General features: G+C 49.1%; 1 protein-coding gene and 1 long non-coding RNA gene across 34 annotated transcripts in view; one reads left to right on the top strand and one right to left on the bottom strand.

The window, feature by feature from the left end:
- Positions 1-27,946, bottom strand: part of macf1a (microtubule actin crosslinking factor 1a) — a 137,059-nt gene that overhangs the window by 66,249 nt on the left and 42,864 nt on the right. For 11 of the 31 annotated variants that reach the window (XM_029166125.3, XM_029166132.3, XM_029166129.3 and 8 more), the window contains exons 1-7: positions 3,730-5,105; positions 1,446-1,612; positions 1,214-1,326; positions 954-1,060; positions 741-860; positions 570-665; positions 85-212 (exon numbers count right to left, since the gene is read on the bottom strand). In XM_029166125.3, coding sequence (XP_029021958.1) covers positions 85-212; positions 570-665; positions 741-860; positions 954-1,060; positions 1,214-1,326; positions 1,446-1,612; positions 3,730-4,857 — 1,859 coding nt within the window. In that variant the 5' untranslated portion in view covers positions 4,858-5,105. Of the gene's footprint in view, positions 1-84; positions 213-569; positions 666-740; positions 861-953; positions 1,061-1,213; positions 1,327-1,445; positions 1,613-3,729; positions 5,107-9,846; positions 9,940-10,028; positions 10,107-10,655; positions 10,842-11,360; positions 11,451-13,588; positions 13,651-15,062; positions 15,395-17,932; positions 19,572-27,946 lie in introns of those variants that run through there. The other 20 variants (XM_029166138.3, XM_041072996.2, XM_029166148.3 and 17 more) reach the window with 8 other exon arrangements.
- On the top strand, positions 15,457-18,499 carry LOC129604875 (uncharacterized). 3 transcript variants are annotated; one of them, XR_008696179.1, is made up of 3 exons: positions 15,457-15,884; positions 16,354-17,392; positions 17,479-18,499. It is a non-coding gene; the product is annotated as an uncharacterized LOC129604875 (long non-coding RNA). The 3 variants fall into 3 exon arrangements; XR_008696180.1 differs by having other exon boundaries at positions 16,354-17,788; positions 17,914-18,499; XR_008696178.1 differs by having other exon boundaries at positions 16,354-18,499.

The following is a 27,946-nucleotide window of genomic DNA, read 5'->3' as shown; positions in this document are numbered from 1 at the left end:
AACACATCCGATCAAAGGGAGGCGCTTTAGCAGGTTCGATGTCACCACATGCAGCCTGCAGTCGGTAGTTTGTCTGTGCTGTACCTCTCCACAGCCGGCCTCAGAACCTTCTCCCTCTCCAGCATCTCCAGGATAAGCTTCCCCCACTCCTCCTCCAGGTCGTTAGGATGGAGGCCCTGAGGAAGCCTAATACGACCGAACTCTATCCACACCTGGATACAAACACACAAAAGGTCAAATACATATTTCCCATCTCTCAGTTTTATTGCAGACTCCATTACATCATATTTTAATTCAGTTCTTATAATTACAGAGCATGAGCTGCACCACAAACATTCTGGTCACATCAGCTGAGTGAGAATAAAGGAAGAACTATTATAAGATGCATCATGTGCTTGATAGAACAAACTATTTTCCACATCCATCAGCATGAGGGTGAAAACGACTGCCCTCCAGGAGACAAATGTGTGACTGCACATAACTAATAAGTTCTCTACATGACACAGTAACTAACACCCTAGAGCTCAACCCCGTAACACACGGAGCTCTCTTTCTCTCATGGTTTGTACCTCCAGAAGTTTGTAGAGGTGTTGGATGTGACCTTTCTCCACCTCCTTCGCAGGGATCTCCGTCTCTTTGAAATGGACGTACTCATTGTAAAGTGCCTGGAGGAGCAGAGCGGCAGGTGATGAGTGTTAGTGAGTCAGGATGAGCTTAACACACGCGTTGTACACGCTCACCTTTAGTTCCACAGGGTTGTGGGGGAAGTTCTTGTTGGCCATGAGGGCCGTATGCTGGCGGCTCCACTGGAGCAGAGAGGAGAACCTGGACTGGTACTCTGACCAGCGCTGGTCCACGTCCTGACGACGGAGGATGGAGAACACAATTGTCCTCAGTGCAAATATTTACCTCAACTGCTGCAAAAAGTGTGTGAACAAACAGAAGGAACATACGTGTGCAGCGATGCCCTCCCCTCCTTCAGGGATCTTGGGAAAAGCATCGTAGATGGAGGAGACGTAGGTTATGACCGACTTCTCGTCCGGTGATGGAACATCAACATCTGATTGAAGTGAAAAGTAAAATGGGAATTTAGCAAAGAATAAAAACTGTAAAAAGCTGCAGCCAAAAGGAAAATAATGTGTTTCATAAACTACAGGGCAACAAGCGCTGCCTGCTATTCAAACGCTGGCCAGGAGCAGAGTGATGGTCTCACCCTCGGCGTCCAGCAGTCTCGTCACCCCCAACGATTCAGCGATCTCGAAGGCCTGCTCAAGGTTGTCACGGTTACTTTGCCGCGACACCACCTCCATGTCAATCAGGTCTGGCCTGCAACACAAACAGAGGGGACGGGTTTGCCTCTGAAGGGACGGAGCTGTTAAACTTTAACCGATTGTTACCTGATGCATCCGAGTGTGTGAATGAAAGCGTGACTTGTCCTGCTGTACCTGTATCTGTGCAGCAGAGCGTTGAACATGCGCCCGTCGCTCCAGGATGAGGTGAAGTTGACACAGCGGAGGCCGGGGTAGCCTTCCGTCGCCTGCTGGCTCCATAACAGCAGCTTCTCTTTGGCCGTGAGGTCGCCTGACTCACCGCTCACATAGATCTCTGAGATCTGGTGGGAACACAGTGGAACTGAGGGGTTAAAACTGGGAATGACACGCTTTCCGTCCGCAGACGTCAGAAGACAGATGGTGTCACTCGTAGTGAAACCAGCAGAGTTCGTCACAAACAGTCTTATCAATCAGCAGAAGCTCCTTCACTGCAGAGGTTGACTTCCACCTGTCATTAGTCTGATCGTCAGTGACATCACGTTTAGATTTGTGTAAGGTCTTTCCTGCTCATTAGCTTGTGGCCCAACCAGCTGGCGTCGCCTTCTCTCCATCTCCACTGCCTCCCTTCCCAACCTCGATCTGTCTGCTTTGTTTTCCATGTCCTTTCATCTTCAGCGTTCACTCTTCTTCCCCTGTCCCTTTGTTTTCGTTCAGTAGGCTGTTCTGTGCAGTGGTGATGCCAGTCACAAACATACATATTCATCCATCTACTTCCTTAGTTTTAATCTACATGCAGCCGCTGAAAACACTTTTATCCGTGTTTACTGGGGCTAAACCAGGCTTTGCTCTAATCTGACAGCTGATTTACTGTATCTCTGCATCCCGAGCTCCAGCACCACTATGACTCCTTTCTCTCTTTAAGGGCAAAAAGTCCACGGTGACAAAGGCAGAGTGATGGATGTGCACTTGGCTGCTGTTATCGTTGCCAGTATTCTTCCTGCTGTCCCTTCTGCTCCCATCTACTGCCTTAGCCTGTATCCTGTATACATCTCCCTCTGCTGATGCAGAGCAGCATTAAACTCCAGTATGTGCTAAGGCACTCTAACAACAACACAGGGACTGGGGTTAGATCAGGTAGCAGCCATGATTCAGCCACAAACATCCAGGAGCCACTAGCAGACCCCCAGGCTCTGGATCAGACCTCTGTTATGAACACGGCCTCTTTGAAGTTTGTAAGCGGGAGGTGGGAGGGCGAAGGATGGGGGGAAGAGACACAATGAGGGGAGGTCACGATAGGAAGATAAAAGGAAAATAAATGGTTTTATTGGTGACATCTCGCTGTAAACCCCCAGCCTAACGAAGAAAAGAAGGATAGGTGGAGGTAGGTCGAGAGAGACGATGGATGGATGATGGCTTCAGAAATGATAGCACGAGAACACAGTAAGGATTTAAATGTGTGGAGCAAATTCCCTCGGGGCTTCGTCGTCTCACTGAGAAATGCGCATTTCAAATCCCTCTTTATGCAGAGAAGGGCGTCACACACTGACATACAAAGACCAGCTGCACGTTAAGCTCAACACAAAACATCCCAACACACATCAGAGCAGCTCATTGATTACTGCCGCCCAGTGAAAACCTCTTGAAGCAGAGCTCTACTGTACTGTGGGTTATGAGTCAGCAGTAGCTGAGCATCAATACGGCAACCTGACGTCAGCTGTACGCTGCCTTTACAACACGCAGGGAACGACGACAAACTGTGACAAACCAAAGCCGAGGTGGAAAATGCTGTCATGTGCTGCAGGTTCAGGATGAGGTGAACAGCTGTACGTCAGCACAGAAACTCTCTGTTCCTCCACTTACTCCTGCAAATCACTCGACATGCAGCTAATGAATCTGAAAAACTCAATAAATAACTCAAATAACACCTTTAATAGTAAGGTCTAAGACCATAGGCTGCTCAGAAAATGATGACACTGTTGTCTCACCCTTCTGTGACACAGTTCAGTTTTGAACAAAAAGCCCAGAGCTGTTATATTGGTAGGAAATGGCGGGTTCCAGTTTGGGCCACGAGAAAACCCTGTAATTCAGAGAAATGACCCTCATCTCGGTCCCGTCGCCGCTCACACGGTCCAACAGACGTCAGTGGTAACTGAGCATGTGTGTCGTAGACAGGAAGACAAGGAAGACAAATGAGCAGAGAACAGAGGGATGCCGGGAACGGATGGAGAGCCAGGCTGAGCTGAGCTGATTAGACTCTGGGGACATGAGCCTAGTGCATTTCCAGAGCTGATAACAATGGACACATGCAGTAGAACCATGAACATGCATGACAACAAAGACACAGCTGCTAATTCCTCTCCTATCAGTAGAGAGAAGAATACTCCACCGTCATCGGTTTATGTCATGGAGCTTGGTTGGCTGCTTCAAGGTCCAGAACCGTGCACAATGGGTCACAAACCTGTGGCAGGTGTCTTCCAGCAGCCTGAGGACTCTCCATCATGGAGTCCAGCCTCTCTGACGAGCTGCTGGTCAGCCCTCCCCAGTCCGTCTGACTGGGAGTGGTGCCCGCTGTTTCTGGAGAGGTCAGCGGCAGGTCGCTGCCGTAGCCCGATTCCAGCAGATTGGACCTCTCCTGGGCTCGGGCCAGGGAGCCCAGTTTAAATCCCTTGACAGCCACAGCCTGCTGCATCTGGTTGGAGGACGAGGCGCCGCCTCCTTCGCTGCGGTCCTCCTCAGGCAGCAGCACTTTGGGAGCATGGCCTGTACCAGGAGACGGAGCAGGGGGGTCTTCGCGTACCTCCATGTCACCGTCGCCCCTCCACACTGGAGAGCCATAGTCCCTGGGGTACACTGTCCTCACCACACACAGTTTGCCATCGACCTCTCGGATGTGGACCACACCTTTGTGCTCCGTGTCCGCGGGGGTCTGGGTTTCCTGGGGTTCCACTTGGTCCTCTTCGGATACCCTCCCCTTTTTCTCCCTTCTCTGCCGGAGAATCCAAGGCTTCTCCAGAACACCTTGGACTTTCTCCTTAACGCGACACACCCTCCCTCCACCAGGAGTGGTACTGCCGAGAGACGGGGCCGTGTTTACTGGGGTGGTGCTGGTGGTTTGACTGGGGATGCTGGACACGTCTACGTTTGCGCTGACGGCGTCTTCCTCCCCTGGGAAGCAGAAGACCCCCCTCCACGCAGGGCTAGGCTTGGGGGACACTTCAAGTAGTCTACTGCCCAAGAGACCCCCAACACTGGCAGTGGTGGAACCCGGGGAGAGAGTATTGCTGCCTTGGTAAGGTTTGGAATGAGCTAACTGGGAATCAGGCACTGGGATAAGAGTCCTAGGTTTGCTGCTACAACCTGAGTCTAGCGTTTCGAGCAGTGGGGCTTTTGCCTGCTCATCTTCATCCTGCTCCCTTTTTTCATGGCTGCTCTGTTGCTTCCACTCTCCCTGTTCTACCTCCTTTTTCCTGTTCCTCCTGTCCTTGTGCTTGCGTCTAAAACGTAGACGCTTCTTTGGAGAAAGTGGAGGAGCGCCACTTGTGTCGCTTTCCCGAGGAGGCCGGACGCAACCCATGGAGTTCCCCATGTCTGTGATATTTGTAAAAATAAGAGCACAGAGAGTAAAAGCTAATTTGATGCTTATTCTTCACATTTATTCCAGGTGTCTGAGATGGATATGGCGTAAATGGTGCGACGAGCTGACAGGCCGCTGACAGCTTCCTTCTCAGAGCAGACTCAGCTCCATTTTGAATACAAACAAGCTTTCAGAGAAGGAAAGAGGAAAACCCAGACAGTCAGTGGAGGGGAAGGTAACTGCACCGCTGTCACAGCTTCCACCTGTCGTTCCTCTTCCCTTCACATCTCCTTAGGGAGTGAAGCAGCTCTGCTGTGCTCGTCTCTCTCCAAGGACCCGGCTGCGAACCAGCGTATCTATATATGCAGGCCGTTGGCTGTTTCACTTTGTTTCCTCAGTCAAGGACATGAGGACACAGTTGTGTCAGCAGAACCCCAGAGAGGAGAATGAATTCAGTTCGAATCAGGTGTCGGGTTAATCACCAGGCTCTAGGCAGGATGACGAGTGTGCCGGTCCAGAGCTATGGAGCCATTAGTGATTCTTAAGCTGCTTCGCACTCTCCACGTGTCTGTCTGAGGCATGAAATAAAGAGCGAGGGTTTGCACACGCTGCAGGACTTTCAACCACATTCGTCTAGAGTTCATTCAAATCCCTTCTTCCAAATGTCACAGAGCCACTGATGTTTCCAGGTTCTGCTGTGATCCAGGAGCTCTAGCTACGGCATCATCTGGCAGCGATCGGAGCTCATGCATTAATGATGTGCTAATGTTATTGCAGTGCATGGGCAGAGAAGTAAGATCTGCAGGAATCCTATCCATCACCATATTCATAGTGGATGTAGTGTTAATGGAGAGCCTATCAATATCCCTCGTAGTAACACAGCGGCTGCTTCTGCCGAGGCAGCCGTGTCCAGATTGGCTGTGGGTGAGAGGTAGGAAACAGTCAGCCAATGCTGCCACAGAATGCTGGGAGACTCAGCCAATACCCTGACAGCTTGTTCAGTCCTCAATGAGAGCATCGGCTTCCCACCCATATGCTTCTCCTTGTCATCTTCCCACGACTTGTGTTGCTCATTGAGCCTCGTCTCGTGTGCTGTCAATTATTCCAGCATGTGTGCATTCACAGCGTCACTATATTTATCTTTGTGGTCTTTAATCCGACCAGATATCTGTGGGGTGAACGCAGTCCAGTCCAGAAACGTGCAGTTGCAGCTTAGCAGGGTGCTGGTCTAAATGTGGAGGCAGACATATGCTGAGAGACTCCACCTTTGGCTCCCAATGCAGCGCAGCCTCACGTCTCAGTCCCCCACTTCCCGGAGCTGGCTGGAGACTGTATTCAGGTACTATCCACTGATAAAGCTCCCGTGTGCTGCTGTCAGTCTGCCAGTTCCTCAGACGAGCTTCCCCTTCATCAGGTGGTGCAGTGCGACGATGCAACAGCTTGATCCACAGTTTGTACGAGGTGGGGGACATTTAGACCACGTCCTGCAACGAGACAGGAACCAGGCAGGCTGGAGGCAAGGAGCCTGTCGTCCTGCTCGTCCCCCTCGCATCCACTAGATCTAATTAGTAAGAGACATCTAGGGTACCGACTCTTCCAGCCGCTGGTCCCGTTCTGGAGCAGACCTATTTCACATACAGATGTGCTGCTGGAAGCGAGCCAAAAGCCCTCCGCGTCCGGCGCAGGGCCGTTCTGAACTCTACACAGCACGGCGGCAGAGGTTGGGACGAGCGGCTCCGCACTGTCCCCTTAAAAAGACGCAGGGGGCACGAGCAGGAGCACAGGGCGTCTCCGGCTCACAGGCAGGCATTGATCCGATTGATACGGCGGCGGCTGCACAAACAGCAAGCGTGTGGCTTCTGAGGCGCTGCTGCGCCGCTGGGCGGTCCCGCGGTCAGCTGAGCGAGCCCGGTCCGGGTCTGAGGCCTGCTCGTCAGGGGAAGCCAGGCGCTCCGGTGACAGCAGGCAGCCTGCGAGTCTCTGCCTCGCCCGGCTCCACTGCTCCGCTTTATCCCCTGACTTGCAGACGCCGGCGGAGGGAGAGAAAAGCTTTTATCTTCCGGCTGCTGCAGCTTCACGCGCTCTACTGCTCGTTCTCTCACTCGCACAGTCCACCCCTCCCTCCTCGGCCCTCCTCCTCCTCTCTGCTTCCTTGTTACTCCTGCCTCTCTCTCTTTCTCTCTCTCTCTCGCTCGCTCGGCTGCTAGTGAGCAGCTTTCGATGCCACAAACACACATGCACACACGTACTTGACCCAAAAGCTCGTCTGAATGACAGGCTGCAACGGGAACGAAGAAAAGACCACATCTAAATCACGCTGTTGCGTCGCAGCGTACATGAAAAACAGGATCAAGCTGGCTCTCGCCATCTATTTCCTTCGATCTCCATCTGCCCATCGAGCCACAGGTTATGAATAGAAAGGGGAGAAGGAGTGAAGAAAGCATCTATTACTATAATAGTCCAGCACATCTCCAACATGTGAAATGTGAAATGAGGGACGCATACAGTACGTACATGAGCTCAAAGCTAGTGAAGTAACAGCTGCCCAGTGTTTCAAAGAGACAGATATGGATGGAGACCGCGAAGAGGCCATAGTGTTCTCAAGTGATGGAAAACAAGGCAGTTCCCATTGTCTCATTAAGAAACAGCACAAAAGAACATTGCACACAAACACACAAAAAAGGCACGAACCAATCAGGGGAAAGCACTAATCAACTCCCCGAGGCTTTCATCCCGTCACCGGGGCTGCGTGCCATCATGAACTGTGGTAATCAGAGTGCAACCCTCGTCTGAACACGCCGTCCGTTAAAGCGTGTTACTCTGGGACTTAATCTTGCATCACAAATCGGATCTGAAATGCTAAATTAAAAATATAAACCGCAGCTTGTTTAGTTACGTTTATTGCTACTATAAATATTTTTGGTTTGCCAGATATTAATGCATGTAAGCAGCAGCAGCCAGCCAAAATAAACCATTCAAAATAATGGTTCGTTACTGAAAATGTGAAGTCATTTAATCAGTTAGTTGCTTAGTAACATCAGGGGTCAGTGTGATTTTTTTGCTCTACAGCTCTGTAGGTAACGCTCATCACCTAATGAGCACAACACGATCACAGCTGGAGCTAGTATTTAAGAGCTATAGATGCTCCCACCAACAAATCATTTGGTCACCTCACAAATTTTTTTAAATGGTCTCAAACCAACCATTAAATACCCAGTTTGATCTATAGCTAGACTGGCCAATCGCAGGGAACACAGTGTAGCAGAGGGAGGGTCCAACGCAGCCACGTCTTCCTGATCCTGGAACCAACCGGCATCAGGACGATCCATCATCCTGAGCGAACTGGTGACACTCAGTGGGCTGAAGGGGGAACTACAACCAGGTTTAACTGCAGCGTCTGTAACAGGTCACTGCATTCAACCCACCAGGGTAAATAGGCTTCATTCTCTAGGAAGCAGCTCTGAACCAGCAGCGAAAGAGTCAACACAACAGTGTAACCTCACAGGTGATTTGAGGTGCTAGTGACATGTGAGTAACTGTTTTGACCCAGATGAAAAGTGATAGACGAGTGAGTGCGTCCCTATCTTTAGCCAAAGCGCTGAGTCACTCATTTGCACTTAGAGAATCCTGCTAACAAAGACCTGGAGGCTCGTTTCCAGAAATGACTTCATCGCATCCATCTGACTGCGCTGCGCTGACACCGTGCTAAGGTGCTAGCATGCTTCACGCTAAGACGCTAACACTCTACGACCGGTGGACGCGCTGCTGAAGCACTGCAGAGACGTGCCGCAGGGACAGGACGCATGGAGTTCCTCGCTGCAGCGCTAATGTAAAGCTGTCGTCATCTCTTGCACTCACTGAACTCCTACATCCTCTCTTCTGCTCAAACTCACTCCCTCGTTGCCTCTTTCTTCAGGTTTTCCTGAAGCCAGTCTCAGCTCCCGTCCTGTCGGTCATCTTTAGCTGTCCGCTTGAATCTGTGTCCTTGTAACACAATGTCATGCTGAGTCATGTTCACCAAAACAACCACAGAGGGTGTGATGCACTGTTTCCATGGCAACCAGGTGACGGCGTCTGCTAAGAGGTGCATCACAGCAAAGATCATGACTGATAAAATATGCGTGTTGCACCACAGGCTGAGTTCCCTTAGTTGAGGCTGGACTTGTTGCAACATACAGTCTGCATCATGCTCGACTCCAGCCCAGTTTGGGTGTAATGATTTATCTGCAGCCTACAGGCAGACAGGGACATTTGGGAGAAATTATTCCAGTCCAGGAATCAGAGACAAACAATCAGATTCAGCAGTGTAATATTTAGATACATTGATGTCAAATATAATGTGTGTTATCACAGCTGAACATGATGTGGGTTGTGTTCAAGAGTGGACGAAGTGCAGGCTTCACATGAACACCTCCGGGCAGAACGCGCTGTCCGTTTTGGAGCCTTTATTTCTGAGCTGTCCAGCAGCCAACCTAAAGCCAGAGTGTGACCTTGGGACAGCTTTTGACAATGATCTGCCTGGAGGTGGTTCACACACTCACACACACACACACGCGCACACACAAGATGCCTCAGAACACAATATCATGTAACTGGAGCAACTGAACACAGAGCAGCACACAACCATGCCTATGTGACCAGCCTGGACCAACACATCCCTCATCAGGAAACCCGTGTCATCCTCAGTATCTACAGTCGAACACGAGTTTCCACAGAGACCTCAAATGCTGTTATGCTGTTGCACAAGTTAATAGAGCTAAGCTCGTCATGGCAACGGCTCAAACCCCGACAGTTCACACGGGATGCAAATGTTCCAGCAGCACAACATGGAAATCAAGTCTGTTTTCTTTTATTCTGTTCAAGTCCAGAATGACTGAAGTGAAGATGTGACCCGTGATCAGTTAGAGGCATCGTTACTCTGTGGGCTCATTCGTTGTCCAATACAGTGTCACTGAATTCACTAATCAATTATGAATTATGAAAGAATATGAGCACACAGACCTGGAAGTGAAGGATGATGGTCCAGATGAGGCCTAGCGTCAGTTTGGGGTTTCCATCAGTGATGTCATCATTCCTGATGTTCACTAGTTTGACCTGGAAATCGAAATGTTTCATTTAGTTTGAAATAAATGTCTTCCATGGCGTTCACAGTACATCCAGCACATGTTGTCCTGTGAGCTCACCTGTCTTTGTTTAAGGAAGTCCAGCGCTATTTGCACATTCTGCAGTCGATGAAATCTCATTCGCCCCTTTTCTCTGGGCTGAAACAAAGACAGGGAAGCGAAACAACAGTGAGACACTAATTTAAATTGAACCACGACAGCAAGAACTGTATTAAATCCACAATGCAGTGAAGTCATGGAGGTTCCTCTGGGGGGCGCTGTCTTCAACATCAGCAGTTAAAGACATGCTAAAGCTGTGTAGCAAACCCGACTCAAACCATGCTGGTGCAGCGATGCACATGTCATGTCACTTCTCCCACTTCAACATCCAGCTGAGGTTTCAGTTAAAAGTAAGTACATGAGTAAAGTGCAGGATGAAGGCACACACTCATGATTAGTACTCAGTTTGAAGAGTGTTTTATTTCATCAGGTTAATAATGTGATTCTATGTGTCTTATGCAGCTTATAAATCTAAATATTCAGCAGATATGTATTTATTAACCTATATAATAAAATGTTGAACACCATCAAAGCTGGAGTTCTGATGCTGCCACCAACAGAAATCCGTTTAACGGGTCGGTGTGTTAGTTTCATGTGCAGCCTGGTTGCTCGGTGACACAGCACTCTCATGCAGCCTCACAGCTCCACCTGTGGGACAGAGGGTGAAGCCGAGGGGTCAGAGGTCACAGGATGAGTGGTGGAGGAGAAGAGGGTCTGATTCGAACATACTCCCTGAGCGCCTTCCTCCTCCTCCTCATCCTTCGCTTTGAGCAAGATGAGAGGGGGGGCCCGCGAGGCGTATGCCCTTTTCAATGAAGGACCGCTCTTCTGTTGCTATGGTAACAGAAGGGAGGAAAATGGGAGACAGATAGAGAAGAAGGGGGAGATGTACTATGAGAACTGGTGGACAAAGAGGACAGGGGTGGTACAGTACAATACTGTAACTGCTACCAGCAGCGAAAAGTGTCTAAGCAGAGCGAGACGGTTTCAGTCAGACTGTTGTACTGTAAATAAGGTCAGACTCTGATGTACATGAGAGAAACTGACAGGGAAATGATGTGATGACACTGTTGTGACCAGCGTCAGCAGTCTGGTTCTGTTAGTCTACCTGTCTGCATATTGGCCCATCTGTCCGCATTCATTAGGGCTGAGGCCGAGCAAAGTCAGGCCACCCGTGTTGTAGCGGCTGCATCACCGTTGCTTAGTCTCTACTGCAGACGTGTAAATGTCAGGTCGCTCAGCTCCGACTCTAAGCAGAGAGTCAGCAGACTGTCTAAACCCTCGCTGCCTACAGAACCGCCAACGCGCTGTGGAGCAAAAGGAGAAAAAGTGGGCTTGTTATCCAGCACATACCAAGGTGACTCCAGAGAGAACCTCCAGCAGGGAGATTAGGTTGTGTCCATCCCTCAGGTCTTCATACAAGTCTGTGATGTGCTTCCTGACCTAAAAGACAGGAAACAAAGTGCATGAGGAGGATGACGGGCCAGAGTCACACAGGAGCTTAGTTTCACTCTCCAGTCCCTGTGTTGACATCTGTCAGGCTGATTGGCTCACGGCCGACGGGGCTGGTGACAGCGGTTGCCGTGCCAACAGAGACAAGGCTCCAGCTGTGACCCCCGTCTCTGTTCCCTCGACAACAACGAGGTCGCGTCAGGAGAGGGGGGGGGGGGGGGGTTGTTACTGGTGGCCACCACTGCTGGAACTGTGACTCAGCAGCCTGACGAGCCAAACATTCAGAGGCTGATTAGCTTCAAAGTGAGACACAGAGAGCTGCAGAGCTGTGCTGCAGCTACTTCTTCATTTTCCCTGTGATTTCCAAATTTAAAGTGATTCTGGATTGTTGCAGAATTGTCAGCATGCAGCTACTGAACACTATGTTTTGCTGAAGTTTCAGCACAGCCCCTGCAGCATTACATTTCACCAGCAGAGGGCAAGACCGTCATGAGAGAGGCCTGAAAGTGTGACTCAAGCTACTGAGGCGTTTGTATTAAACAATCACTTCTTCATCTGCTGTAAAACGCGGCCCTGAGGCTAAAGAAAGGAGCAAATCTCCTCTTACAGGATTAAGGCCACAGCTAATAACAGGCTCCTCCTCTCCGTCCTTAGTCTCCTCTTCCTCCACCTTGCTCGTATGTGTCAGATTCTCATCCTACTGGCTGACATCACATGTTACTGAAGGGGCTGATGAGCAATAATCAGATGACAGGAAGAAGGTCCAACGCTGCCTGGAAACCACGAGTCGTGTTTGTCTAATTATGTCTGTGTGTCAGAGCTTGTTTTTCCTCAACGAGTGGATGATGATATATATACAAACACACACCGTTTATCATCATGTCATTTCCAATAAGATACCTAGTCTAAGGTATGAACATTTGCCGGCCTTTTACAGACACACCCACCCTCAGGCCGATGGCAGATACGCAGTTATTCCACAGAGCGTCCTGTGAGTGCTGTCACAGGATGTTGTGACTCCACCGGCCTCGTCATCCGCAGCCTCAGGACCTGAATGTCCCAACAAGCTGCAGGTTCACCGTGCGTCACTGAGCGCCGGCAGGTAGGTTCCCACTGATGTTTATACTGGCTGCAGTCTGCACCATATCGCTGTTAACACCCAACACACCTCAGCAGCCATAAATACATCAAACACGACACCCAGTGAGCAAACACGGTGCGATGATGTCATCGGGCATCTGAGGCAAACAGCACCTGCCTGTGTTTACCTGGTGCTTTACCGCCTCATGACTTCAGTTTTTACTGCTGAGTCCTCTCTCTCAGTTTTTCTTCTTTGAATCCCAGCTGAGCGGGTGGAGGTCGTAGCAGAGGACGGGCTCAGAGTCAGACCATGACGCAGCAGCGTTGGAGCTCATTCTGGAACTTTTGCAACACTTTTGAATCCAGTAAATAATTCAGCAGGATGTTTTCTCCTTCCATGTGTTGTTCCACTCCTGTTTCCTCTCAGCCTTGTATCTTCTTATAAAGCTAGAAAGCTCTAACACTACATAACCTGTCTTTTTTCCTTTACTGCACAATCGCCCAAAGCCCTTGTAGGATATCTTCAGCCTTGACCAACCGTCGCCTGTGCTCACTCTTCATCTCTGACCTACATTTGCAGAGCTGGCTGATATACGGTTACATCCACACGCTGGGCTCCGTGTCAACAGTTGCTCAGAGTTATGGGGTCAGGCAGACGCTTTCCTCCCAGGTCATGTGACAGAAATACTCTACATTCTGTGTGTGTCAGGCTCATGACGTACTGTACATACAGCACTGTGCCTCACCTGCACGCAGACATGTCGGCGGCTGTCTGACCTGCAGCAAGAGCTCCAAGAAACACTGCTCTGCTCTACTGTAAGTAGCTGCAGGTGATAATAAATCAATGCTAAAGTTTCATTAGCTCCATTAAAATCAGTCTAGATGTGAATCATGCAGCTTTGACTGCAGCTACTCTGATGTAACAGATGTGCATTTATTGATGCAACAGTGCAGAGCACTGTGTGGCACTTATGTCACCACACAATCTGGACTCAGTGGATGGAGAACAGACATAGGTAAAGCTAGCCTAATGCTAACAGATGCTATACCTTGATCAGATGCTTGTTGATCCACTTTGTGAACGTTTTCTTCTGCACTCGATCCCGCTCATCTGAGGAAACAAACAGAAGCCGCAGGTTAATTATGCTGATTAAAAGCTAGTGACGTGCGAGTGTTTCTACAGATAATGTGCTGTTCTCACTCAACTCGACTCAAACAAAAAGGCAAACACAAACAACACCTGTAGATCTGAGACACAGGCAAAGCTCTTTAACTTTATAGATCACCACTCAGCTGATAAGAACCTTCATATCTGGAATCCCAAGCAGGAACACAGCTGATTCCAGTATAATAAAGCAGTAAATGCCTGCATGTTTATTGCCTCCAGCTGCAGGCCAGAGGACTGAGGCAGGCGGCCACGAATAGAGCCTGATGCTGAGACATTCTTATCCGTTATCTCCCCCCCGACACATCAGCCACGGAGCCTCGCTTCCATCCAGCCTCCGTCTGGGACAAAACACAGACCCGCTTTTCCTCAAAGAGGCACCTTCCTGCTGGTTGGAAGTCTAACATCCCGTTGAATGACATGTGGCTATGACATCATCAGTCAGGCGCTGTGTTTACAGTGTTGTTACTGTAGTTACCGCTATGTTAGGTTTAATCGTCGTGGGAAATTTGAGGCACCATCCTGTGTTGTTTATCAGCTGACAGGTAGAGGCCACGAGGGACAGCAGTGAGGTCTCACTTCCTCCTTTAGCTGCGTCTCACACACACCAGAGTTCCACGGAGCTCCGACACCTTTAACCGTCTGGTTCCAAGAGATGAAAGGATTTCCACTTATACATTAAGTAAAATATCTCAAGTGGATAAAACGCAAGGTCAGTCTCAACACTGCTGCGCACACACACACACACACACACACACACACACACACACACACACACACACACACACACACACACACACACACACACACACACACACACACACACACACACACACACACACACACACACACACACACACACACACACACACACACACACACAGCCCCCAGGCAAACAGAGATTTCAACATGAACTTGCAAAATAGTTTCACCACAGAAACACGCCTCGTTTCCTAAACCTGCCTGATGAGCTCAGCCAGTTTGGCCAGAGGAAGTCCTCCAGCGTTCCCATTACTAGCTCACATACATACCTGACACACCAACATGTCTGTAAAGCTACAGGTTCATCTGCGTGAGCCAATTAGGCTGTAAATCACACTCGGACCGTGTTTACAGACGCGCAGTGGAGCAACGTGAGTGACAGCCAGTGAACAGCACTGCTCCCACAGAGGAGCCCTTTGTTCACAGCTGCACCACGACAGCAGGTCTCACCCTTTGACCTCACAACCACACTGATCAGCAGAGCCCACACGCTGTCACCACACCGTCCTCAAACAGGAACCGTGCACACAGGCAGCGGAGCACGTGCTGCCGCAGGCGAGCGGACTCGGCAGCACGTAAACAAGCCAGCGACTGACCTGCGCAGCACATGAGCGAGTACAGGTGAGCGTTGAGGTGGCCCTCGTTCCTGTAGTCGGGCCACATAATCCACAGGTGCCTCCAATCACGGCGGCATAATCCAGGGCCGGAGGCTGATAATCAGAGCTGGGAGCCGCGAGTCTGTGGCACACGCTGCCTCCGCCGATCCAAAAGCGAAAGCGATCCGCGGCAGCAGAGCCAGTGTGTCGCTGGGTTCAACGTCCCTGTGGATCCAGTCCCTCGGTCGCTGCCATGTTGGCCTCTGCACACCGGCCCGCTCCCTCCCACGTGTGCGAGTGTGTGTGTGTGTGTGTGTGTGTCACAGTCAGCTCCTCCCTCAGTGCGAGCAGCCGCCCTCCCTCCCTCCCTCTCAGAGCAAGCTTTTACCTCCCCACTCCTTCATGCCACAGCAGACGCTCTGTCCTCAGGCTGCCGCTGACGGAGCCTCTGCAGAGCTGCAGGGACATCTGCTTCCTCGCTACAATGCTGATTGGAGAGTTGGACTCGGCCCGACCCGGCTGATCACCGCATGCGTCGCAGGTGAGGATGAGGAGCTGGGGCCGTAAACAGAGCCAGACACAGCGGACGGGAAGGAGCTGCTGGAGACGAGGGTCCGTCCACTTGCTTTCAGACAAACCTAACTCTCTTCACTGCAGACTTGTTCAGTGCCGCCTCTGAAAATAGCTCAGAGACCGCACCAACGCAGTCGTGTAAAAGAACAACAACAAAAACACGAATCAGCTGTGTGGAAGTAAGGAGCAAGAGGCCGCCGTCCTGTGACACATCCAGGAAGGGAAAAGGACCTGAGTGCAGCTCAGCAGGTGTGTGTGTGTGTGTGTGTGTGTGTGTGTGTGTGTGTGTGTGTGTGTGTGTGTGTGTGTGTGTCTCTCTCTCTCTCTCTCTCTCTCAGTGGCAGCTCCTCTCTCTCCTCTTCTGCTCCCTCCACACAGTCACTCCATCGCCTCCATCTCTGCTCCGTCTCTTCCTCCGTCGCCTTCTTGCTCCATCAGTGAAACTCTCCTGCTCGTTTCTCTGCGACACCGTCGACACTAACGGCACCAGACGGAGCTTACGACTCTAATACCCAGCATGCTTATCCCTCCCTCCCTCGCTCGCTCGCTCCTGTTACCACCTCTAATCTCTCCCACTCTCTCCCTCTTATGCCTCGTCTTCCGGTGCTCTGGTGTCTGTCTCTGATTCAATTGTAGTGGGAGGGATGTTTCCATGTGTCCTCCGATCCCTCATCACTGAATTCATCAGCTCCTTTCTCTTTTCCACTTTCCCTTTCAGTTTCCCAGACTGGCACCCACGGGTCATTTGTCCTCTGGTCACACTCGGAGTCTGGCACCCGCCTCTGTGCTTCGATTCCATGACTGAACTCAAGACTGAATATTAATAAAGCAGAACAAATTCACACCAGCTCTTCTAATAGTTCATGGAGACTTTTTCAGTAACATTCAAGTTGTTTTAAATCCTAAATATCTGAACTTTCTTTCTCTCTAATTAGAGCTAATGTGTCCCAATTACACACTAACCAGACACACACACACACACACACACACACACACACACACACACACACACACACCACGTGACCAGATTAAGATCAGATTCAATCTGCCTTCCTGTGGCCACACAGGAATAAGAGTTCAACCCAGCAACAGCAAAACCAGGGAGACAAAGTCTGGTTTCAATAACGACCCACGTCTAAATAACGACATCAGACCTTCACTTGCTTTTTTCATTTAAGTCCAACACCACCTTGAGCCTACACACAAATGAGCCACACAGTATGGTCACATGCAAGAGAGAAAAACAGCTTTCGTCAGTTCAACCGCCACCACAACTCATCTGCCAAGTAAACCACTAAATGAGAAACATGCTGCACGCCGTGTTACGCTTGGTCTCCCACTGTGACAGGACCAGTTTCCTGCGACACCACACATCAACTAGTACTGTAGAGACAACGCGAGGGCCTGGACACACACCTCAGCTCTGCTTCACATGGACACGGACCTAAAACCGTTCAATGATGGACTCACCTTCAACACACGGCACCTGAGCCACATCCTAAACCCTCACCATCACCACGCGGCTGCAGCAGCCCTCTCAGGACCCATCAGCTGTATTGATCCAGGTTGTTATGTCAGAGCGGATATTTTTTCCCCTGATGAATCTGAGCGTTCAATCATTGCGTTCAGATAAAATTAGGCACATGTCCTGAACTGAGCGCCTTATCTAGTGCCATGACGACAATTTAGCTCCGTTTTTCCACCGATAGTTGAAGCTGCACTAATCTAAACACTGCACATAACAGTAAGGATTAAAGGTCAGTATACACATCATGTCAAAATGGTAACACAATGAATGTTTGTGTAACAACACAAGCTCACTAGGATTTGTTTACTGCTGCAGAAATCCGGAGGTGTTTACCATTAAGTGTGAATGATTGGACACAGGACTGGACCGAGCAGCGCCCACAGAAGCTCCTTGTTCAGTGGAGAGAACGTAGCTATAAAAACAAGGCCACGTAAGCACAGACCCAAGGCTCCAGGTCCAATTACAAGCATGTGAATACAGATTCAAAAGTCTGTGACACACAACAGCCTTTCTCTGCAAAAGCGCCAAATATGGAAGATTCAGCACCTCTGAGTCATAAGAGACGTAGACGAGATACAGCAATAAAAGACCTGCAGCATAAAAGCAGCACCAGGAGATGAAGCCGGTGAAAAGCCACACACTAAAACAGAAAACATGAATACTACAGAAATGATGTGGTAGATGAGGTGGAGCTAAAACAGGAAGCACATGGAGCTGCAGAAAGATAAACCGTCTCCCTGTTTCCTCCAGAAGAAGAGAAAGTACCCACCAAACACGAGGCCACGCTGACGGCGGCGGTAAAACCAGACTCCTGCAGCGGTCAGGAAGTGAAGCGTCACCACCAGGACGGGCATGAACACCCCAGGCTCCGCTAGAAAGTCCATCACGTCTACCTCAAAGCCCAGAAACGTCCACGGAACCAGAGCCTTCACTGGAGGCAGAACGAGCAGGTTCCTTCGGTTCCCGTCACTTCGCTCTCATGCTCTCCTCAGCATCTCTTCACGTTCCAGCAGCGCAGCTAGAACCTCCAGAGTCCTTTCCCCATTCAGACGCATCACCCCTCCCTCTCTCATCCAGCCTCTCACACCAACAGTGAATTCCTTTCCCCTGAAACAAGCGACCAGACTGTAGCTGGAGCTCAGCCGTTCGAGACCAGTAAATAGATGAGATGGGACTAAAGGACGGAAACGTGTTGCGTGTGTATAAATATATGGTTTCCTCTGACTGTGAAGGAAACCACATGGGAGATACCCTCATGCTCGTCTTCCTGTGCATGTGTATTTCTACTTCAGCACATCAGTCACTTGATGAATTCATATAAAAGGATGTGAATACAGTGGCTGGTGTTTGCTGCGTTGCCATGGGTGAGCAACGCTTCCTGGCTGTGAAATGCAGCAGCTATCTCAGGACGTGTCTGTTGACGGTGGCATTGCATTCAGACGACAGCGCGGAGCGTCTCAGAGTTACTGTCACCTCGCAGAGAAGCCCTGAAAAGCCACCGGCGCGTCAGTCCTAGCAACACCCGCACAAAACAATACACAAGCTCAGCAGGCGGACCTCGGATGAAGCCCAGCGCCAGGCCACATTCCATTCACTTCACTCACTGATCACCAGAGAACAGTTATCTGAGAAGGACATAATCCTTTCACGATGACACTGATGCATTTTTATTACACGTTTCTTGATCATTAATAAAACCAGATAACATGAGGTAATGGAGATGTGATCCTGAAACCAGCTCTTAGTCCAGGGCTACAATACCCAGAATGCTTTGTGTTGAGGACCTGTTAAGTAAAATACTACAGCGATGGAAAAGTAACAAAGTAGTAAATCTAAATATGGAAACTGCACTTTAGTAAATGTGTGTAAATTAAAAACTTGAAATTAAAGAAATAAAAGCCTGAATAAGCAGAGACTGAAGAGTGAGAAGGGGAGCGAACACGTGTCCTGTGGTAAAGAGCGAGAGGCTGCCACTGTGGGGCAGAAGAGACCAACGAGTGCGTTCGGCTGAGATCACATCCAGCAGCAGCAGCGTGGAGTCGCTCCTGCAGCTCCACATGGAGACAGCACATAACACCAGCACAGACGCAGCTTGTTGTGGTATTGGCTGCTTGTTTCAGAAACAACACAACGCGCAAGTCTTAAACACCCGGTGCTTCTACTGCAGAATGTCCTGCATGTGAAGCAGGGCTCATGAGACGCAGGCATCTCTCAGGTCGCGTCTGTTCGCTGCAGGTTCTCTGCACTTTAATGCTGCAGCCGGCCTCTCCCTCCCCCAGTTCAGCTCAGTGCTCCCAGTCAGCATCCTTTACATCAATAGCCTGAACGCCACCAAGGTCACCCTGACCCAGGCAGAGGAATAAAGCCTGCACACAACAACACACCTGCACACAACACACACACCACACACCTGCACACAACACACACAACACACGGACTTGTGTCATGAACCAACTTCTCTCCTCACACACTAAGTGACTTTTTTAGTTACAAAGATTTCAATCATGGATGAAGAGAATTAAAACGGTAACAAAACAAATACAAAACAAATTGGTGTTTAAAGAAAAACACAATACACAACAGAAAGCCAGCTGTGTGGGGGCGGAGCCAACTGAAGGAAGCAGGAAAATGGACTGAGAGGAAGGATGAGCAGTGGGAGCAGGATGAGGGAACCCAGCCTCATGTCTGAGTGATGAATCCTCTGACCTTGGACTGTCTCACTCACACACACACACGCACACAAAAGTTACGACTTTCCGTCCGCTCCTCCCACATCTGCCAGACTGAGCTCAACTCGTTCGTACCTGTGCAAACATCCAATCGGGCCCAGGAATGTAAAATGCCCTGTTACAGCCTTGGTCATGAATCAGTTAAAGAGCTACTGTTGTGCCCATGAGCATATGAATGACACACCCATCTGACACAGCTGTTTGGTGTGACCGTGACACACACCCTTCCCCGTCAGAACCATGACCTTTGACCTCTCCAGCAGAAACACTTCCTGCGCCAGAGACCTGGCCTGTCATTCTGACCTGAACTTTGCTGTGAAACCAAACCAGGAAGTGGAACAGGGTGGATGCAGATACGTGTGATTTGACCACTGCCGGGAGCTCCGGAGTGAGGCAGCATTAAAATCTCTCTGACCCTGAAATAGCAACATGTCATGGCTTTATAATTGTGTTTGTGGTGCATCGACAGCTACCTGTGATGCAGCGTGCAGCTAAAGTTGGAGCCAGATTGAAATCCATCCAGACCTGGAGCCAAACTCGTACACGCTCCTGCACTGTCACAGAGAGCAATTAGGGGACGACCGGGGTCCAGTTACAGCAGCAGGGTTCACTTTGCCTCCAGTGTTGCAGTATTGATTCCCCAAGATCTTAATCAGCTGAAAACTTGAAAAAGAAAGTTCAGCTACCTCTTGTTTGGCTCGTCTCCGGACTCTGGTGTCCAAACTTCCCTGCTTGTTCATTCTGGTTATTTATTCACAGGTTTCAGACCACGCTGTGTTTTCTATTCAGTAGAAGATAAGGTCACTTAGTCACACATACACAGTTTGCTGCTTCAAGACAAATAGATCTGGCATCAGTGGGTCAGGAATGTGGCATCAGCGTCAGACAGTTCATTATCCAGGCTCAGCTAATCGCACAGCGAGGAGCTGGACATGGGAGGCAGACGGGGGTTAAATGCTCAAACCCTTTTAGATGGGACGGACTCTGAGCAGGCAGACGACGAACAATGAAAATCTACTGGCAACAAACATGGAGGTTACTCACTGTGCTTTCTTTCATTGTGAGATGAAAACATCAAAAGCTCCCAGTGCTCTTACTGCTGACAGTTAAGCACGTTATGTTTTGACAGGTGAACCAAGCGGATCACTTCACCCACTCTAAAAGCGCAGACGGGAACCGGGCCAGGGCCCGTCAGACAGGGAGCCCGGCACACAGCGATGCCCTGCGATGCCATTAAGAGATTAGTGGACAGGAGAGGAGGCAGAGGACAAGACTGGACAGATGGATTAAAGCAGCTGATTGGACAACAAACACAGGAAACACTCCAGCAGCTCTAACACATGACTCAAGTGGTGAGAATAGGAAGTTGACCTGACGTGTCCCAGCCACTGATTCAACTGCTTCACGTGTGCTCTGTGGAGGATGAACTGGTTGGAACGCCGGTCGACTGTGTTAAAACCAGTCGGACCCAGGTCGGTCCTGATTCAGGAAATGACACAAGCCTTTCTGGGCAGAGACAGAAATGAAAGGCATGAAGAAAAAGCCTTCAGGCAGGTGATTTAAAGGGAGTGAATGTGGGTCAGAGGCGGCGTCAGTGCAGAGTTCAGCCCCGTCAGAACGACGACGTCACAAGACTCCTGCTTGGTTAAATGAACTACTGGGCTCAGACGACCAGGAAACACTGGAAACAAAGCCGCGTTACTCAGGTTCTCACCCTCAACTAGTAGTAACTACTGTTACAACTGGACCTGAGCAAACATCCCTCAGCTCAAATTCAAGCAGTTTAATTGGCTTAACATGCTTCAGACAACAGTTCTTCACAGTAAGTCCCAGCTAATCTTCCCCATTTTAAATGTGGTACATTGTTAGACTGAGTCAGGCTGAAGGGGAAAATAAGCAGGTTGTGATTCATGTAGAATTCTCTCTGAAGCTGAGGGGAATCGAGTGTTAATCTCCACACGTCATTTAAAATAATGGTAAATTGAATGTGTCATGGCTCCATGGTGCCGGAAATAAATGTACAGAGAAACGCTCCATGACCCTGTGTGACCGGCGTCAGTCCGTTTCAACATCAGCCTCCGGATCAGCATGAAAACAGGAGTTTGACCTGCTTCATGAGCCAAGTCAGAGCGCGTCTCGGTGTAAAGGCCAAGGCTCATGTTTGTGTCTGACTGTGTTGACTTCGGTTCAAGCAGGTCACCTAGATAATAAGAGCACACTGTTCACAGGACGGCGTAAGATCCGTCACCCAGAACAGCACAGAGCAGGAGTACGTGGGTGGACGTGGGAACGGAGGCAGGGACTGGGAGGACGTGGTACATTTATGACCCGTGGGAAAAGAGAGGCTTCGTCCACACTCTTTAGGTTTAGGGCCTTTGTTAATCCCAGGTTAATGAGCGAGAAGAAAAAGGCACTGATGCTAAAATAGAGGATGAATGAGTGAGTGAGGAAGAAGAAGTGGGTTTTAACTGAGATGAATTACTAACAGGCAACTAGAAGTCAAAGTGTGGAGGTTACGAGTGACTGCACAGAATGAGGAGTGAGAAAAGAGCAGCGTTCAAAGGAACAAAAACACGAGATAAATGTGTGTCAAAGAGCAGAAAGTAAGACAAAAATAATGGAAAAGTGACAACGAGAGGTGAAAAAAGTCCAAAACGAGCCAGAGTTTACATTTAGTGAGAGGTGGTGTGTTAGCGAGAACCACGTCATCTGAGGTCATGAGAGAAAGAGACAGAGATGAAGACGAAGAAAAAGACTGGGACGAAGACGATGTGTCAGTGGATGGGAAACGGGGAGCAGGACAAAAAGAATGGGGGGAGAGTCCACAAATACAGGGGACCTGAACACATCACCACGGTAACCGGCCCTCGGCCGTAGCCCCCAGCTGTGCTGGTAACCATGGACACGCTTCAATTAGCACCCCCCCCCCCCTTCACTGGGGCACTTGACCCCCGCTACTGAAGCTGTAATTATCCGGCTGTCAGAGACGGGGCAACATTTACACGGCGTCAGTGAACGCCTCATGGCGGAGAAGGAAACTGCTCAAGATGAGAAGATACATGAAGATACGGAGAAACAGAGGCTTTGAGTGGGTTTGTGACACGTAGCCCAGAAACTGCTGGAAAGAGGAACTTAATAATTACTTATGAAAACAACTCAAACTGACCAAATCTAAAGCAGTCAGTGAAAATGTGGAGGCTCCTGCTCCTATCAATGAGTTACTTCCTTCTATTAAACTACATTTACTACAGTCTTTCCTTGATTCTGTTTGATGTCTTTACAGTTTCTAACATAAAACTGTCCTTAAAACAGCTCCTTAAAGTTATTGAGTAGCAGGAATTAACAATAAAACGCACTCAGACTTTTTATGTGTCTGTGGTTTTGTTAATATTCGCCACCAGCTGTGGCTGCTGTTCCCTGATGTGTGTTTGTGTACATGTAGTACAGTTACAGTGTGTGTGTGTGTTGGGGGGTTTCAGTGGTGTAAATGTGAGCGTTTGTGTAAATCACAACAACAAACGGGAGGAAGTGCTGAAGTGACAACGCGCCTCTTGTTTTTCTTCACTAATGGCTTTCTGCTGCTTTTCCACCTCCAAGGTGCTTTCACTGTTTTCACACACACCTACTGTATAAAGCTGAACCTAAACCTAAGCACTTATCACCATGGGGCAGAGCACAACTATAATTCACATATCTATGTGTGAAACCGCCTAAGAATAAAGACAGAAATGCGACAGTGAAGCAGCACCGTCCGTAGACGCTAAAGGCTTGTGTTTGTCAATGTATTGATGAGCCGAGGATGTTTGTGTATTTACTCCATCGACTGCTGGTCTGCGTCCAGGCGTTAGCAGCATCGAAGGAGCAGACAGGACACTTAAACTGCCCGAGACAGCACCTTTAAAAGGCACCAGCGATGGAGCGTGATGCGGGCGGGTTACGGGACGGGTGAAGTGAACCCGGGTCACTGTGTCAGCTGATGAGGAAGAGAGGAGAAAAGAGGCTCGTGTGCAGCGTCAGCCGTTCTTCACCACAGCCCGACTCACATCACACACGGCTTCACTCAGCATCCAACAGCAAACACACAAACGCAGGATGAAGACACATCCATGTGTCCCGTTTCCAGGGTCGGCCTCAGGCCTCGCAGCATCACCACATCTCTGTCCAACTTCAAACGCTCTAAAAATACTTTCAAATATGGCGGCTTCTGTCCTGGAAATAAAGCTGGGGGGCAAAACAAAGCAGGCAGACATGACGCCGTTTCCTTCCCGCCGCAGATAAAAACATTTCCTCTGTCTTTTTAGCATCTTTGAGAGCAGCCGGCTCAGTATCACTGAGATAACAGTGAGTTAACGGGTTCCCACGTTAAAAGTGGAGCCTGCAGAACCTTCTGGAGTCTGGGGAGAACAGGAAATACATGGAAGAGCGGAAATGAGGAGGCAAAGCTCTGCCCCCCCCACACACACACACACACACAGGATATGAGCCTCTGCGTATCACGTGGCTTCATGTAATCACAAAATCCAGTAGTATAAAAACCTGATGTTAACAAGGTAAAATAAATACTGAATTACAGTTTTATACCCTGATCACAAGCATTTAAGCTCCTCACAAATCAAACAAGCCTCATGATTTAATTTAACAATGGTCACACACTTTGTCATGAACGTCTGATTTGAACTAACTGATTCAAGACAAATATAAAGACTCATCATTTCCGCCTCTCGTTTCCTGTTCCAGACTTCATAAATCATTCAAGACAGTGTGTTCTGAGTTTTGACACAGAACAAGCTTCCACTTGAATCACTGCACATTTAATACTAGACATTAGTGATTAACACAAAATCTGTCCACAAGGTTTTACAAGGCTCCAAAGTGCAGTTTTTAAAAGGCCAAGGACGCTGGAAAATTGATTTAGGAAAACAAAATCACAATGTAATGTTTGCAAACAGAACAACAAAGCAAAAGAACACAACAACATCGCTGACCGAGCATTGCTTCTCCAATGAGCTGAGCAAGGAGGAATTTAATAACTAGGCAACCGGACAATTTGGAAGAAAACAACCTGTAAACCTCATTAAGGTCGGGTCCAAGCGTGACCCGGGGCGAGGAGGCAGTGGAGACGGTCCAAACAAAGGCTGCTGAGGACGGAGCGCTGGCATTTCCACTCCTCTGCTGAGCCGCGACCTTTACAGGCTCCACCGCGACAGAGCAGGAAGCAGAAGCCCTGAACGGGACGCAGGCGGAAGGACGAGGTGGTGCATTAACTGGGAATTAACCAGTGACACCAGTGCAGAGAGCCCAGTCTCCTCGTACGACTTTACTCTCCTTTTCTGTTGCCTACGCTCTGTAGCCACGGTGTCACATCATCAGCTCCACACACTTAATTACACGCACAATCTCTGCTGTGTTCACTGTGATTATAGTTCTGTCAGAGCAGGGATTAAGGCTGTGGTTAGAAGTCACCGCTGCACAGATACAGCACAGCCGGAGGAGGCAACATTGCATTTCTCCATCCAACATGTTGACTGCTCAATCACAATAATAAAAGATCCATAAATCAGTCCCATAGAGGGCGCTACAGAGCCACCAGGGGTCTGGATGGTCTTAATAGTAGAAGACCCCAGTAAAGGTTGACATGGGTCACACTCTGCAGGCATCGGTGGGACCGCACCCAGCTGCTGAGGCGCTGATAAACCTGCAGGGCGCTTATCATGCCCAGCACATCTGGGCCACAGCCACTGGAAGCGTGTTTGCACATGTGATTCCCCCAGTGCAGCAGTGACCGTCGGCAGTCAACAAGTAGGAGTTGTGATGAGTCCATGTTGATAAAGACGCAGGGGCGGCCTCCAGCAGCATCAGGACGATGGGCCCAGATAGCAACAAACGGAAGACGTGTCTGCACTGCTCTTCAATCAAAGCAGAAATGCTCCCTCGACTATCTGAGGTCCGTTTGGTTTCAGCAAGAATTTCCAATGAATCAATAAGCGACTAATGGAGGAGACTTGATTTCGTGTGATTTTTTAAAAACGGCACGTCTGAAAAGGAAACACTGTCACGGGGGTTCAAACGTTCTGAGTCCCTCAAAATGAAACAGAAACCAGCACCTCCATTTGTCTGTCTACTAATTCAATTCATCCTCCATAAAGGGATCCATCAAAAAGGTATTATTAGCACCAGTGGTTTTATTCATTCAGCTCACATTAAGCGAAAGCTGCATTGGGCTCATGTTTAATGGACGTTATTTGACGAATGGACAGAATATTGCCTCGTGTGTACACAGATAAAATGTGCTGTGGTGGAACAGTCGTGAAACTAACCGTTTTATCCATAAAAGTGAAGAAGGGGGAGAAGTGCTGCAGTGGTGGTTAAATCCCGACACCACGTGTGTTTACAAGCATGTAATGAAAAACTATCCCTCATGTACCAGCTTTGACCTTGGGGTTAAACCTTGAGCAGGTCCCACGTCAACCTGGAAACAAACAGCCTGCAGACATTTATGTAACCTGATCAACGGCCTTTGAAGTTCAGACCCGCTGCTCATGACACAGAACAATGCAAAGACATTGTGACTTAGGCTTTAACTGCTAACAAATCACAGGTTTTCATCCACAACCCTGGAAAAGTCCCAGCTCCACACGTTTATCTGTAACACAATTAATCAGATCATCAGGAAAAAGGACAAACTCCACCAATTTGCAACCGTGTCTAATAATAATGAGGAGAGATGGATTCTATACATTCATTCATTTCGTTTGGACTCCACTGAGCCCGACCACAAACACTGGGCCTAAAAACGCTGACTCGTTATCTTTGGTTATTTTGGGAGGTTTTGGAAGCTTCATACAGTGGTTTCACTTCTGGAGTCTGCTAAACACATTAGTAGTAATTGAAGCATCAGAGTCAGGATCATGTCTTCCTGCATGAATGACTCCAGATAAAACATGAGGCATCCAGTAAAACCACTATTCTATTTAAAGCTGTGGTTTTAAACTGGACGCAGATGCAAAAAGGAGAGAAATGAGCTCATTCCCGTCTGAGACGAACCACGTAGTAGATGTAAGGTTAATGCTACTGGGCCTCAGTCTGACAGACACACTGACGAGGGCAGTGTGTGTTTTGGTTGAGGCCGAGCCGTGTAATAAGTGTAAATAATAAGTGTTTGAAGCCGTCGTCACAGGTCTTGTGTGCGGTTTACAAAACACGCGTGTACCTGGTGCTGTTGTGTAACAGGCTGCAGGGTCACGCTGATGGATTATACACACACACACACACACACACACACACACACACACACACACACACACACACACACACACACACACACACACACACACACACACACACACACGGACCAATATCTGCTCAGACACACGGGGACCACCGTCTCCGTGTGACACTACCTCAACCGGATCAAAACGTCAGACACCAAATGGTTTCTCCTTCAATCCAGTTATTCTAATTCAAAAACAGGCAAAAGACGAACTCATGACAGCACAGACAACAATGGAGCTAATGTTAGGTTCACAACAAAGTCAGGAACTGCTCATATGACTGGATTATTAGAAGCGGCACATGGCAGCTTACAGCTTTGACCATATCTGCTGCCTGGAAGCACTGGATGAGCTGCTGAAACAAAGGCTCCTGTGTGGGTCTGTACCCAGGCTCAGACACAGGTCCAGATCCAGGTTCAGGCTCAGGCTCAGACACAGGCCCAGGTCCAGGTCCGAGGGCGTCTCCCCCACGGAGCAGACCCACAGTGTCACCTGAAGACCACACAACGTCACACTCACAGCTCAACTAGAACAGAAGGCGGAACACTCTAAGCTGGGCCCATGTGAAGGCCTCTGCGTGTCAACTAAAGGATCGGCAATAAAAAATAAAAGCATATTTAAATATGTGTCACCGTAAGTTTGTGGGTTTATAGGAGTGAAGAAATGATTCAGGTCTGTAAATTGGTCACAGTGGCTATAAACAGCAAGAGGAAGAATGAGTTGGATAGGAAATATAAAAATAATGAACAAATATACACCTACCTAATGTATGACACACCACAC

The sequence above is a fragment of the Betta splendens genome, chromosome 11 (assembly GCF_900634795.4).
Source record: "Betta splendens chromosome 11, fBetSpl5.4, whole genome shotgun sequence".
In the NCBI taxonomy this organism is placed as follows: domain Eukaryota; kingdom Metazoa; phylum Chordata; class Actinopteri; order Anabantiformes; family Osphronemidae; genus Betta; species Betta splendens.
The sequence above is the reverse complement of the archived record's forward strand: the minus strand, read 5'-3'. Positions and strand labels throughout refer to the sequence as shown.